Here is a 13,885-nt window from a genome sequence, read left to right on the forward strand (position 1 = left end):
AGATGTTTTGTTGTTTTTTTTGTTGTTTTTTTTTTTTTGGGGGGGGGGGGGGGGGGGGAGAGGGGATCAGTCATTTAACAGTTTATTTAAAAACAAGTTATCAATACTATCAAAAATACTAATATATACCAAGGTAATTTGAAACCTGCCCAGCTGGTATTTACACCTTAAAACATTACATACACTAAATATAGTAGCCCTAATTAATGCTTATAGTAACTGACAATTATAAAAACCACAAAAACTTAACATTGAGCAATGAACCATAAACAAATAGGTCAATGTTTTAAGAAACCTGCCAGAAATTTACTGGTATACTTAACATTCATTTCATACACCAAAATACAGTTGACCTATTGCTTACAAAATCGGATAAACTGAACAAAAATAATAAAATCTTAACAGTGATCAATGAACCATGAAATTAGGGTCAAGGATAATGCAACTAAATGGTAGCTAAATTATAGGAATTTATGTGTTAATATTCTTTTGTAAATATATTTGTTTAAGTACAAGTTGACATTTATGCAGCATGTAATCCAATTGTCTTGAGAGAATAAGTTATGATTAACTATTAGTTCAGCCCATTTTCTCTGCTCACTGAAATAAAGATGTGATATGATTGCCAATGAGACAACTCTCCAAAAGTGACCAAAATGACACAGAAATTTACAACTATAGGTCACTGTAAGGCCTTCAACAATGAGCAAAGCCCATACTGCATAGTCAGCTGGATAACAACTATGAATACAAGACAACAAATGGAAGTTTTTAACGACCTTGACTGGCTATGATGAATACAAGTCTATGTGTCTATGGATTTAATAAATAAAAAATAACAATAAGACCAGATAAGTTAATTCAAAGATTCTCATTCTTTACTCATGTATACATCAACCTTATTTTGAAATGTAAAATTTTTGTTCATTTGACTCAAGAAAAATAAATTTATATGGTCATTATGACGAACACTGGTCATTTAAGTGAAAAGCTGTTTAACTGACATCTTTTCATTTTTGCAAAATTTTGTAATGTGTGTGAAGTTACAATAAAAAGACCCTTTTAATGCAGACAACAAGTTTTTTTTTACATATTTTGAAACTAAGACTTGTAAGCAGAAACTTAATAATAGGTAACCACTAAATTTTTTACATTTTACAACAATGGTCAGAATCAGGTTATAATTTCTGCCCCCAGAATAATAAAATATATCAAACAGGTCTTGTAAAATTATGTCATATTGCAATATCAATTTTCTGCAAACTGTAGAGCATATTTAATAACATGGAGAATATTTAACAGAGTGAGTAACATCATGATATTTACCTTCACTTAACATTCTCAATTAAAGATTGAAAACTACATTTTAAGTTTTCCTAAAGTAAAAGGTGCACAAAATCATTTGTACCTAATTTGATATCTAACCCAAAATTATAAATTTACACAATACTATCAATTACTTCAAATTTCAATTGAAAAAAAGTAACCAAGAAAAATCTTTGTAGCCTTTTTTTTTATGATTTTGAATGAGAATCTTTTAATCAACTGTGTATGGCTTAGCACATATATCATAAAAACATTCATCACTTTCATTCACAACACATTAAAACGTAGCTGAGTTCAGTATAAAAAGTCGTGTTTCCTCCTTCTTTATCCAGCGAAGTAGTTTATTTATTGCTCCTATTGCAGTGTGCTTTGTTATTAATGGCCCAAACACTGCATATAATTCAAACTGTTGTGTCACCTGAAAAATAAACGATTATCAAGGTCAAATTAAAACATTTGTGTGTATTTTTGGTTTTCAATAAGAAATGTTGGCGACTCAACATCTGTATTGTGTTCTGTGTGAAATGAAATTTTATAATTATATTTCAGACTTTAGAAGCACTCTAAATTATAATCCTAAGTCCTTTAACATTAAAAATTTAGAAGAGCATTTAAAAAGTCATCTGAGAATGAGGTCCTTGTGTTAATAAAGATCCATTTTGTTTCATAATTATTTTGGGGAATTTTAATGTTTGCTCATTGCAGAAAGCTTTGCATTTTCAGCATTCTTTTCCTGTAATTTGTTTTTTACAGATATTTTCACCGCTATTTTATGTTTGAAAAAATAATAACAGTGCGAATGTTGCAATGCTGGGTATTTCCCCATTTGTAAAACCCTATGACAACTTACCCAGCCTAACAATGTCTCATGTTTACCAACATGATAAAGTATTTTCAGTGGTCTAACTGACGTATGTATCCTATTGTGTAAATATAGGTATAAACCAAACAGTCTTTCTTGTTCCTCGTCAGATAAGTATGGAGCCTCTAGTTCTGGACTTGTATACTGTGCCATGCTGCGAGACTTGTATAAGAAATGTCTTAAATCTGATATTCCACATTGCTGACAACTATAACTTGTCTTCATAAGGGAATCACTGATAGCTTGTAAACCATTGTATTTAATAAGCCTCTGAAATATAATATTCAATCAATAACTGCAATAAGTTTTCAGAAGCATTTTCCTAAACTTTCAAAAATCTAATTAAATCAATCATGAGATTTCCTGTATCATTAGTCCAATTAATTTTTTAACTGTTTACAAGATTTTTTGTTTGCACAATTTGGATTAAAACTAGTGACTCTTTTCACAAAAAAGTCTAATGCTCAAAATTGTTTACAAGTGAAACTAATACGTAAATGGCCTATAAGAAATTTGGCTTGTAAATTATTTGGTGAAGAGAGTCGCTCAACCAGATCTTCTCCAGATGTTTTTCTTTCATTTGTTACCTCTAACATTAAGATCCATGCAAATCTTGTAAAAGTGAATGGCATGAATGATCTGATGACCTTTAATTTGGAATTCAAAAATACACCAATTGATAATTTATTAAATTTAAATCAACTAAACCCTTTAAATTTTCTGTATGCACAAAAAGAACTGTGAATTGTTAAGTCTCATGTTAAGATAATATATATAGATTTTAAAAATGAGCGAGATTTGTTTAAGTCTTCATTCCAATTCATTTAACTTTTATATAATAATTAATGAGCTTTATAGCTCTCAATGAGTATATTTTTTCCTCCAGGTTTACGAATGAATCCACATATATACCTTCTAAAAAACAGTTCAGGTGTAATTGTTTATATTATTATTATCAAGCCAGATGAATTCTAATATTTATTGACCAGTAAAATTGATTCCATGTATCTTACCTCCTGGATTTTCTTTTTACATTCTGATAATATGAAGAAAGACTCTCTATCAACAGATAACAACAGCATACAAGTTTGGCAACTTTCATCTAAATATGATATGTGTGCTTGAAGAAAACCACTGAAATAAACCAAATCAAGTTTTACAGACACAAGATAATAACTGCATGCATGACATGTAAAGCTTATAATATACTGAAAATGTTTTATTGAAATTTGCAGTTCTAGTATTCTGGAAATTATTTTTATCTTGCCTGAGATCACTCCCAAATAAGTCCAGAGCCTGTATTTTGCATGTAATGTTTGTTGCTGTGTTACAAAAATTAGACCTTAGGTTTTCCCGTTTGAATTGTTTTACATTAGTCATTTAAGGGCCATTCATGGCTGACTATGTAAAATGGGCTTTGCTCATTGTTGAAGGCCGTACGGTGACCTATTGACAGTATAGTTGTTAATATCTGTGTCATTTAGTCTCTTGTTGAGAGATAACTTATTGGCCACATCTTCTTTTTTATTTTTGTTTCTTAGTCTTTGGGTTTCTATGTTGTTTTGTGAAATGTGTGTCCTTTTCTTATTTAGCCACGGTGTAGTCAGTTTATTTGCAACTTATGTCAGAGTTTGAATGTACCATTAGTATCTTTCACCTCTCTTTTACAATTAAACCCAAGGAATCCATATTTATGGTACTGGCTTGCAGAAACTCGTCACAAGAGCCTTCTGTTTTACTCACCTTGCATCAAATTTTGGCAGACAAATTGGTGTCCAAGACTCAGCAGCTTTGAAAGACTCTGATGCATTCACAAGGTTAATGATTAAATGAAGATCCATAGGATGCAAGAAATATTTTTTCATTCGTACCAGTGTCACCAACTGATTGTTTGCTAAAATAATTGCAAAAACTAAGTCCTGAAATAAGATGAAATAAATAAGTACAATTTGTATACGTTCATGTGTTATCCTCATATAACAATGCATTGGAAGCCATACCCATGAATAAAGTTAATTAAAACATGCCAATTTAAATTTGACTTTTCTGGTGTACAAATGTTCTGTGATTGTTTTATTTTCATCTTTCCTACTACAATTCTTAAGGGAATAGCGATTTATAAGATTTTTTGTCTAATTGTGTCATCCATTTGTTGTGTCTCATTGGCAGACTAGCACAATTTTTTTTACTCCAAATTTTGTAATTTTTTTTAAAGAATTACAACTTAATACACAATTTCATAATCTTGTTATCTCTTTGTATTTTTGAAGTACTTTTTTTGTAATTGGCGTTTTACTCACTTTAAAATAAGAAATTTTTGAATATTCAAGTGTGTTTTTTTTCTATCACTATGGTCATTTTTTGTTTGTTTATTCATGCATATTATCACCCCTCTTTTTATCCCTTTATATACATATATAATTAAGACTCTAATAAATTATGGTGCCTTTGTACAAGAGTATCTACTTTATAATGGCAATAAATTTAAATCTTAAAGATAGGTCAAAAACTTTGTTTAATAGATATAGGAAGATGTGGTGTGAGTGCCAATGAGACAACTCTCCATCCAAATAACAATTTAAAAAGTAAACCATTATAGGTTAAAGTACAGCCTTCAACACGGAGCCTTGGCTCACACCGAACAACAAGCTATAAAGGGCCATTAAACCCATTTAATTACTTTTAACCGTAATTATTTATCCGAACATAATTTTTATTAACTATGTATTTGCATTCAGGTTTCACAGATAAAATTTATTCCTTCATTGTGTGTTAATTTATGTTTTTTAAATGAGATGAGCCTTCAAATAGACAACTTTCGAGTTAAATGCATTTCCGTCAAAAACATCATTAGTGCATTTAGGGGCGTCGTCACTACCATTCTAATGTTGTGCTTGTGGTTGGGAAACTATAATAATATACTGCACAATTTATTCGGCAAACTAAATCATCATATGTGACAATCGGCACTCCTGTCATTAAGGCATTGTGATTAAGTACATTTGTACTTAAAAAACAAAAATTATTTCTAGTTAATCCTCCACAATGACGATCACTAAGACACTTGATGAACGTAAATAGTGCAGGGATACAGGCAATCCCCTCTATCTGGAAAATGACATCACAAAGGCACGCCTAATTGACGAGCTTTTTCCGGTGACAGATGAACTCGATAGTGGTCTATTGATATATTATAATGTGTCTTTCTATGTTGTGATGTGTATACTGTTGTTTCAGAAAAAGGACAAGGTTTGGTACAATTAAAATATTTAATTCTGCTGCAAATGTTTGCAACTGTCCTAAATCAGGAATCTGAATCTGATGTACAATGGTTGTCGTCTGTTTATGTACATTTTGTAGTTCATACATGTTTCTCGTTTTATACATGCAAAAATAAAATTGAGAATGGAAATGGGGAATGTGTCAAAGAGATAATAACCCGACCAAATAAAAAAAACACAGCAGAAGGTCACCAACAGGTCTTCAATGAAGCGAGAAATTCCAGCACCCGGAGGCGTCCTTCAGCTGGCCCCTAAACAAATATTTGCTAGTTCAGTGATAATGAACGCCATATGTTATATAGCGTTCATTATCACTGATACATATAAAATGTATATAGGTTAGTTCTTTGGTTTTCCCTGTTTGAATGATTTTACTAGCTGTTTCGGTGTGAGCTAAGGCTCCATGTTAAGGCTGTACCTGGACCTGTAATGGTTTACTTTCATTAATTGTTACTTGGATGGAGAGTTTTCTAATTGGCACTAATACCACATCTTCTTATATCAATATAACCATTTTGAACATCCAATGTAAACATACCTTAACTCTTGCATGTTGAATTATACTTTGAGCAATGCTATCTCTAACGGGACTATCTAATGGCAGACATCGTACTGCTTGAAGTTTAAAACTAGGGTCATGGTCCATTAAATTCAATAGATTGTCAATAAATTTTTCGGATCCACTCAACATTCTCCGCAAATCATAATTTCTTCTCTGTTTAAAGATTTTTTGCAATGAAGTAAATGTAAGTACACTAAGAATTTGATTATATATATATGATAGTTGTAGTACAAGCTGTTGCACTGATTCCAATCCTTTGGATACAGCAACAAGGTAAATATGTTCTCGAACCAAGAAAACAAACTTATGGTCTCCTGCAACGATACTACGCATTGAGTCTTTAGCGGCAGACACAAATGATATCAAAGCTTGTAGAACGCCCATAATTGTCACTAGTTTATCTTCCTGACCATGCCTGTATAAATAAAACTTTCAATATGAATTTAAATGTGAAGATAAAAATCTTATTGCACTTATTAAATACATTATACATGAACCAATAACACAAAATTACACAGAAGTATGCTAAGTTTGAATTTGAACAAGGTGAACCAACACCTTAAAGTGGTTATTGTGTGGTTGGGTAATAGTGCGTGGATACCTTAAGGTTTTCACAGTTGTCTTTCACTATAAAAGTAAAATAAAACGATAACAAAGACAACAACACCCATCAATTAACGCATTGTAAAAGTTTATTATAGTCAATATGTTTCGCCAACAATACAAGGGTGGCGTCTTTAGGACAATATTATACATAAAATTAAACAATGAAGTACAAATTTGGTGGTTGTGTGGTTCGCTGAATAATTGAGTTGAGTTGAGTTGGTAATAGGGTGAAGTGTATGATTGCCGAAATTTTGAAAATTGTAAATCTAGGTAGATATGTTCATAAAAATTAACTTTGCTAATAAAGTGTCAGTGGATCAAGCTTTTCTTTATAAATATGTTTTGTGGTTTATGTGGTTCATCTTGTTTCTGGCTCCTTCCTTTTTTCTCTAAGTAAAATGCCAGGTACATTGTATTCCGAATTATTTTGACTTCGTGTTATTATGTATGGTTGGTATGTTAATCTTCAGTGATGGACTGCTTCTTCTTTGTATGACATAATGTTTCTGTGGTTGCTTCTGTTTCCAAATCTCTCCTTCTTTTTTCCTCGTATCTTGTAATTTCAGGAACGGATAGAGAACTTTTTAAATGGTCCGTTTTTTTGTCCATGCTGGGAGGTTGTTAGGTACAATCCTAGTGTCAGTAGTTTGGCAAAGATGGATTCTGTCGGATGCTGGGGTTCACAGTAAAAAAGTAAACTTGAAAAAACATGCATATAAAAATATAATTTCTTGAAGTTAATTTGTCTAATTGTGATAGATAAATAGTAATTGTCCTGATATTATATCTATAAAATATGTATTACCGTGAGTAAATAGGCTTTCCAGAACTACTAAGTATAAATATATGCTTCTTTTCCAGTTGCCACTTGGACCCTTTTCCATATTCATCTTCCTCAATTTCTTCTATAGGGTCAGACTCTTTCAAAGCCACATCATTCAAAGAGGCAGATATATCTTTTGGAATCTAGTAAAAAAAAAAGGTAGGATTTGCTTATTATTTTGATACGTCATTTGGTACAGTTATTTAATTATGTATTCATTCATTTGACTTTGACAAATGTTTGAACACAATGGTTTTGGATTTCTTCAATTCCAATATACTGAGACTAATATCCCGCATGAGAAAATAATCTGAATCAAAACGGACCACAAATATTATAAAGAAAGGAGTTGGTCTTTTTTTTTAGAGAAAATTTACCCATATATTCACTTAATACAGAAGCATTGTCGGAGTAATGGGCTGTCAGACTAATGAGCTGTCGAAGTAATGGGCTGTCGGAATAATGGTTGTCAGACTAAAGGGATGAAATGAATGCCCCTCCGCTATGAAACTGCACTGTATAATGTTTTTTTTTTTTTTTATGTGGTATCATTATCATGGTTAACATCTAGCTGCGGAACCATAGCTCTTAAGCTTGTCAATATACAAAATGTATATAGTTTGTTTCGTTAGACACTATTATCTAATTATTTCCATTTTTATACATTCTACGCCTATTAAATTTGTTCAGCCATAATTGTATACAATCAAGAAGGTATACAAATGGAAATAATTAGATTATAGTGTTAAGGAAATGAATATCCGAACATAAATATGTACGTCATATCCTAGAAAAATATCTAACGTAACGAACTATATCGTCTTGGTACCTGTTTTGACGCGGACCAGAAATGACGCACCAATATAGTTTTGGGTTTTATATTTCTAAACAAAAGCTATGACGTCATCGATAATTACTATTCATAACATGATGGTGAAGGTCATATGACTACAACATAGATGCCTCAAACTCTGTCCAGAAATGTTATTATTGCTTGAATTAGTAAAGATAATGCAATTTTCGCCATTTTATTAAGGTCAAAAACAGTCTATCCTTCCTGGAATGATTATCAGTCCTAAATCCACTTTGGCCGGCAAAAGTATGTGAGCACATGCTGCCCAAGTTTGTGTTTTTCAAATCATATGACTGTCATGTGACATGGTTTTACATTTAAGCGGGAATCACTGTAGAACAAATGATCGTCGCTTATATAATTTTCTATGGTTTATCAATTTTTTTCATTCATTGTACGAAGTATACATTGATTAATGTCTTAATGTCAATGTTGTTTTATGAATGCAATTACTTCTTATTTTCAAGTATATGGAATATATATGTCACTTTGATAAATTTTGAACATTTTTATATAAAATTTGAAATAAAATATAGGTTACAATTAAATTAATGAAAAAAATGTGTTGCTATCAACATGATCATAAAAGTGACTGTAAATGTCAAATTTGTTATTAAAATTGAATTTGTTGAATAGTGTTAACTTTAAATTATCCGGATTGAAGCAATTTTTCGAACATCAGGTACACTGCAAGTGGTTTTTACTGGTTTGTTTATAGTGCGTCATTACTGGTACCCATCATAAGTTGACAGTCCGTTTGTAATGTTAGCAAACATGATTTTTATTGCTATTACTGTTTCAAAAATCAACTGTTTAATGATTGAAATACATTAAGAAGTGATCAATCTTTCATTCTATTCCGTGTTTCTAATTCTTTTAAATGGTAGATTAAATGCAGAGACAAACAGAACGTTAGGTGCGTCATTACTGGTTCCTCTGGGATATATATTTTGACAAGCTTTGCGTGGATAATAAACAATATACATTAAGAACAGTTGTAAGTTTGGCATTAAAATCTTAATTTTGTTTTGGAACTCATGGCATTGGAACCAACAGAGATTACATGTTGTTCTGATCTTTTATATACAGGAACTTTGTTTGGACCTGACGGACCTGTGGCTGTGCACAAATATGTGCTATTTCTGACAGGAGATTATAATGACCTCATTGTGATCTTCACTTGATTCCTCGCCAGTAGATGTGTCATTGTGTTCTGAAGAACTATGTTCGTCCTGAGACCCAGAACGAACAATGGCGTGAATGACACCACTTGGATGGCTGTCATAATCTTCGTTGACCAGATCGTCGTAATTTATATCCACAAAGGTATCTGCTGCCACAAGAACTGCGCTCTTTATTTCTTCAGATGCAGGTTCTACAAAATCGTCTTGATCAGAAGCAGAAGCGGAGTCTGGATTTCGAACTAAAGGGGGCACCTGTTCCGCCTCTTTGCCCTCTGACTCGTCCATAGCCAGGGTTCATTATTGGAGATCACCGAAAATGACTTCCGGTTTAATAAAATATTTTTGATGTTGCATGCTTTAAATCTTTAAAACAGTTTCCAGTGTTTGCAGAATTTCTTATTTGTCAATTACTTTTCTTGCTCAGTTGATACAGTCATATATATCATCAATTAACACTTCTCATCTAAGGAATGGCATTTTGTAGAACAGAGAGGCAAACAGATGTTAGCTTTTTAAAAAGCTTGTCTGACTTTAGTCTTGTGTCACAGGCTTGACGAATAGATTATACTAGTATACCTGGGACATGATATTCATGTATAATAGTCTCAGGTTATATGTACTTGCTTTGAAGACTGCGTTAAATGTTTGAAAAGAGTGTGTGTTAGATAGGGACTGTCTATTGATATGCAAATTTTAAATTTGAAAGTGACAACAGATAACTATGTCTGGATTTCTAGAATTTTGACTTTGGTGTAGTAACATATTGTAGACTATTTTTTAAAGTAAGTCTTACTGTTCAAATCCTGTATAAAGTTCCAATAAAAAGACTGCATCTTCACATACCTCAGTTTTGAATCAAAGTTCAAATTTTCTTATTTTCCAATCTATACAAGGCCCCTGACGGGACATAATTACAACCAAACACATTCTCATTCCTTACATATAACATATGAATACAAATATGTTATGTAGGGGTATTTACAACATAAAACATAAAACATGTTTATATTACAATTATCATTTTTTTTATAAATAAGTTTAGTTTTTTCATAGTTTCATATCTTTGATCATAATACTATTTTTTCAAACTAGGATGGGTACTAAGAATGACAAGTAAAGCTAACAATTTCTGGAAACAATGACACTAGTTTTACAATATATTCATACTTGTTTATATGCAACAATTATTTATCTCGAACAGTTATGAAGGGGTTGTACTGAATTGGTTATCACTATGACATATTTCATATCTATCTAAAAACTAAAGTTGCTTCCCTTTGACCAATTTAAATTGAAAATTAATGTCATGTTGCTTTATTATTTAGATTAAGACAAACTTGTTTTTATCAGTTATTTATCTTAATCAGAGACATATATTGTCTTAATCAGAGACATATACATATTATATGTCTCTGATTAAGACAAATAACTGATACAAATTAATCATACAAGATTGCAGGAAAGTATGCTATGCTATAGTATTAGTATAGAAAGAGCCTGATATACTGTTTAATGTTTTGTTTTCACTCGGTTCATGCAAAGTTTCCAATAGAGGCTCCAATGAGCCTGAGTCGCTTACCTGATATTTTGTCTACAATTGCTGCATGACCTATTGCAACCATTTTACTTTTGCTTTAGTTTCAGAGATAAAAGCCAAAAACTGCATTTAATCCCTGTGTTCTATTTTTAGCTATGGCGGCTATTGTTGGTAGGCGGGCGATAGAACAAATTTTAAAACTAGAGAATATAATGATGTGTGTGGCCAAGTTTGGAAAAAAATGTCTTTAGTTTCAGAGGCGAAGACTTTTGAAAAAGAAAACAACTTACGAAAAATTGTCAAAAAAAGACGTTAAAGGGCAATAACTCTGTAACATGTGTAAGGGGTCAATTGACAATTTTGGTCATGTGGAGTTATTTGTAGATCTTAATTTGCTGAACATTATTGTAGTTTACAGTTTCTCTCTTTCTATGATAATATTCAAGATAATAACCAAAAACTGCTCAATCTTCTTAAAATTACCAATTTAGGGGCAGCAACCCAACAACGTTTGGTCTGACTCGTCTGAAAATTTCAGGGCAGTTAGATTGTTACCTGATAAACTTTTTTGCTCTGCATGCTTTAATTTCACAGATATAAGCAAACACTGAATTTTTCACATTGTGATGACTGTGACCAAGTTTGGTTGAATTTGTCAAGTCAGTTTCAGAGGAGAAGAATTTTGTAAAAGATTACGAAAAATTGTTCAAAAATGAATACAAAGGGCAATGACTCCTTAACTTTCTCACTGCGTATAAAATGCTTTTAGTAGATTTTCAAAAAGTATTTGACTTGGTTAGTAGATTCTGTACAGCAATAAGCATTTTATCATCAATACCATTTCGTAACAATTTTTGCCATAGTTAACTATGGCAAGTTACGAAATGATATTGATGGTAAAATGCTTATTGCTGTACAGAATATGTATGAAAATGCAAAATCATGTATAAGAGAAGGTAATAATTTCTCTGAATATTTTGATCCAAATGTAGGAGTCAGACCAGGAGAAAACCTCTCTCATTTAATATTTTCATTTTTTCTTAATGATCTGACATAGTTCTTATCAGATGCCTATGATGGTCTTAATGATGTATGTACTATTTCTCACTTGCTGTTTGATAATGATGATATTGAAGGTTACAGTGTGTTGTTTTCATATCTAAAACATTGTTTTGAGACGAAAACAATTTATTTTTTTGCATTTTTTAGATTTCATAAACACATTGTTTACCCATTTTTTTTTCAATTCAACCCATTATATATAATTAGTTACAACATGAACATAACTTGATTAGCATTATGAATATTTTTAAACGAATTTGATAATTCTATTTGGTACTTAGAAAATTGTGTGACGATTTTGTGTCAAACTTTCCACAAAAATAATTTGCACCCAATGATCGTTTACACGGAATTTAGGTACTCTCCGAAAGGTTTTAATTTTCATTATCATATGTGCATACATTGCAAATGAAAGCTTTTGAAAATAGTGTAACTCATTATGTTTTAATTTAAATACTTTTTGATAACTAAAATTTTATTTTAAAGTCGTTTATCGTTTCTTTTGTTGACTAGTATATATGCAGATGATACTGTTATTTTTGCAGAATCTGGCAGCTGAATTGCAATCTGCACTAAAGTCTAAATGCGATGTTTTTATATTGTGAGACCTGGAAACTTAAAGTCAATGTAACTAAGACCAATGTTATTATACTTTCAAAAAAAGGCAGTGTGAGAATACTCAGTTTTTATATAATAATGAACAAATAGTTGTTATAGAAGATTTTCAATATCTGGGTACAGTTTTTTTAAAGAAAAGGTACACTTTCAAAATATAAAGCTCGGCTAGTCTAACAGGAAGCCTATGCTCTATGTATTGTGTAAAGCGAGAAGGCTTTGTTTACCAATTGATATTTTGTTACAATTATTTGATGCAATGGTTGCACCTATATTGTTGTATGGTGCTCAAGTGTGGGGTTACGAAAACAATGAAATTATTTAATCTTTGCAATAGAATTTTGCAAGTATATTTTGAAGATAAAAAAATGTACTCTAAATTGTAATATTTATGACGAGCTTGGTAGAGAACCTATGTCTATTTGTATTAACTTATTTTAAATGGAAAAGAGAACTTTTTTTTTTTTTAATTCGCACGATATGATATGTTATAAATTATAGACAAGTTACCTTACGAAGGTGATGTGTATCACTCTAAATGGTTACCATGTATCAACGAAATTTTACTTGAATGTGGTTATAATCATTGTTGGAATAACCAAACTATGGAAAGAAATGTTATTCTGTGAGAACAAGTTAAACAGTTTCTTCATGAAAAATTTATTGAAAATTGGAAAGCACAAATATTTAACTCACCTAAGTGTATTAATTATAGAATTGTAAGACTGAATTTGGTTTTGAGAAATATGATATCTCTCTGTTTCCCCACCTGAAATGCTGTATACTATTAATAAATTTATATGTGGAAGTCACAAGTTGTCAATTAAAGCTGGTAGTGTTTGTTCTATTGATGGATCTGGTAAAAAATTGTGATCTATGTGATAAAGAACAACTAGGTTATGATACATATTTAATTGTAACTTTTTTAATGGAGTTCGTGTTGTTTCTTATTTATTATTTGTAACTGTTTATGTATAAAATGTCTTTTAATTTCATGAGTCTTTAGGATAAAAAAGATCTTTACAAGTCATTTTTATATCAAATGTATTATCACACCTTTTTATGCTCGATTTGAGATCTAAATTTTATTGTTAAAAAAGGTTGTGAGCAGTTTTAATACCGAGGGTGTGTCTTATTTTGTGAGTTTTCATTGGTTTGGAGTGTTTAGACCCTT

The 13,885-nt window shown here is 31.2% G+C and overlaps 1 protein-coding gene across 1 annotated transcript; it reads right to left on the minus strand.

Moving 5' to 3' along the window:
- Positions 1–806: 806 nt before the first annotated feature.
- Positions 807–9,835, minus strand: LOC134728228 (vacuolar fusion protein MON1 homolog A-like). The gene is made up of 7 exons (XM_063592767.1): positions 9,477–9,835; positions 7,443–7,603; positions 6,008–6,446; positions 3,932–4,107; positions 3,202–3,322; positions 2,177–2,458; positions 807–1,744 (listed from the first exon to the last, which is right to left on the minus strand). The coding sequence occupies exons 1-7, from the start codon at positions 9,780–9,782 to the stop codon at positions 1,604–1,606; spliced, it is 1,626 nt and encodes a 541-aa protein (XP_063448837.1). The 5' UTR covers positions 9,783–9,835; the 3' UTR covers positions 807–1,603.
- Positions 9,836–13,885: the final 4,050 nt, after the last annotated feature.

This window comes from Mytilus trossulus, chromosome 1 (assembly GCF_036588685.1).
Source record: "Mytilus trossulus isolate FHL-02 chromosome 1, PNRI_Mtr1.1.1.hap1, whole genome shotgun sequence".
Lineage (NCBI taxonomy): Eukaryota > Metazoa > Mollusca > Bivalvia > Mytilida > Mytilidae > Mytilus > Mytilus trossulus.

Bases quoted from the DNA above. Each gene is read 5' to 3' on its own strand.
- LOC134728228 (XM_063592767.1), bottom strand. From the start codon at position 9,782: ATGGACGAGTCAGAGGGCAAAGAGGCGGAACAGGTGCCCCCTTTAGTT. The intron at 3,323-3,931 runs GTGAGTAAAACA...GGTTTATTTCAG, and splicing joins CTGCCAAAATTTGATGCAAG to TGGTTTTCTTCAAGCACACA. The intron at 1,745-2,176 runs GTAAGTTGTCAT...TTTATTTTTCAG, and splicing joins ATGAGACATTGTTAGGCTGG to GTGACACAACAGTTTGAATT.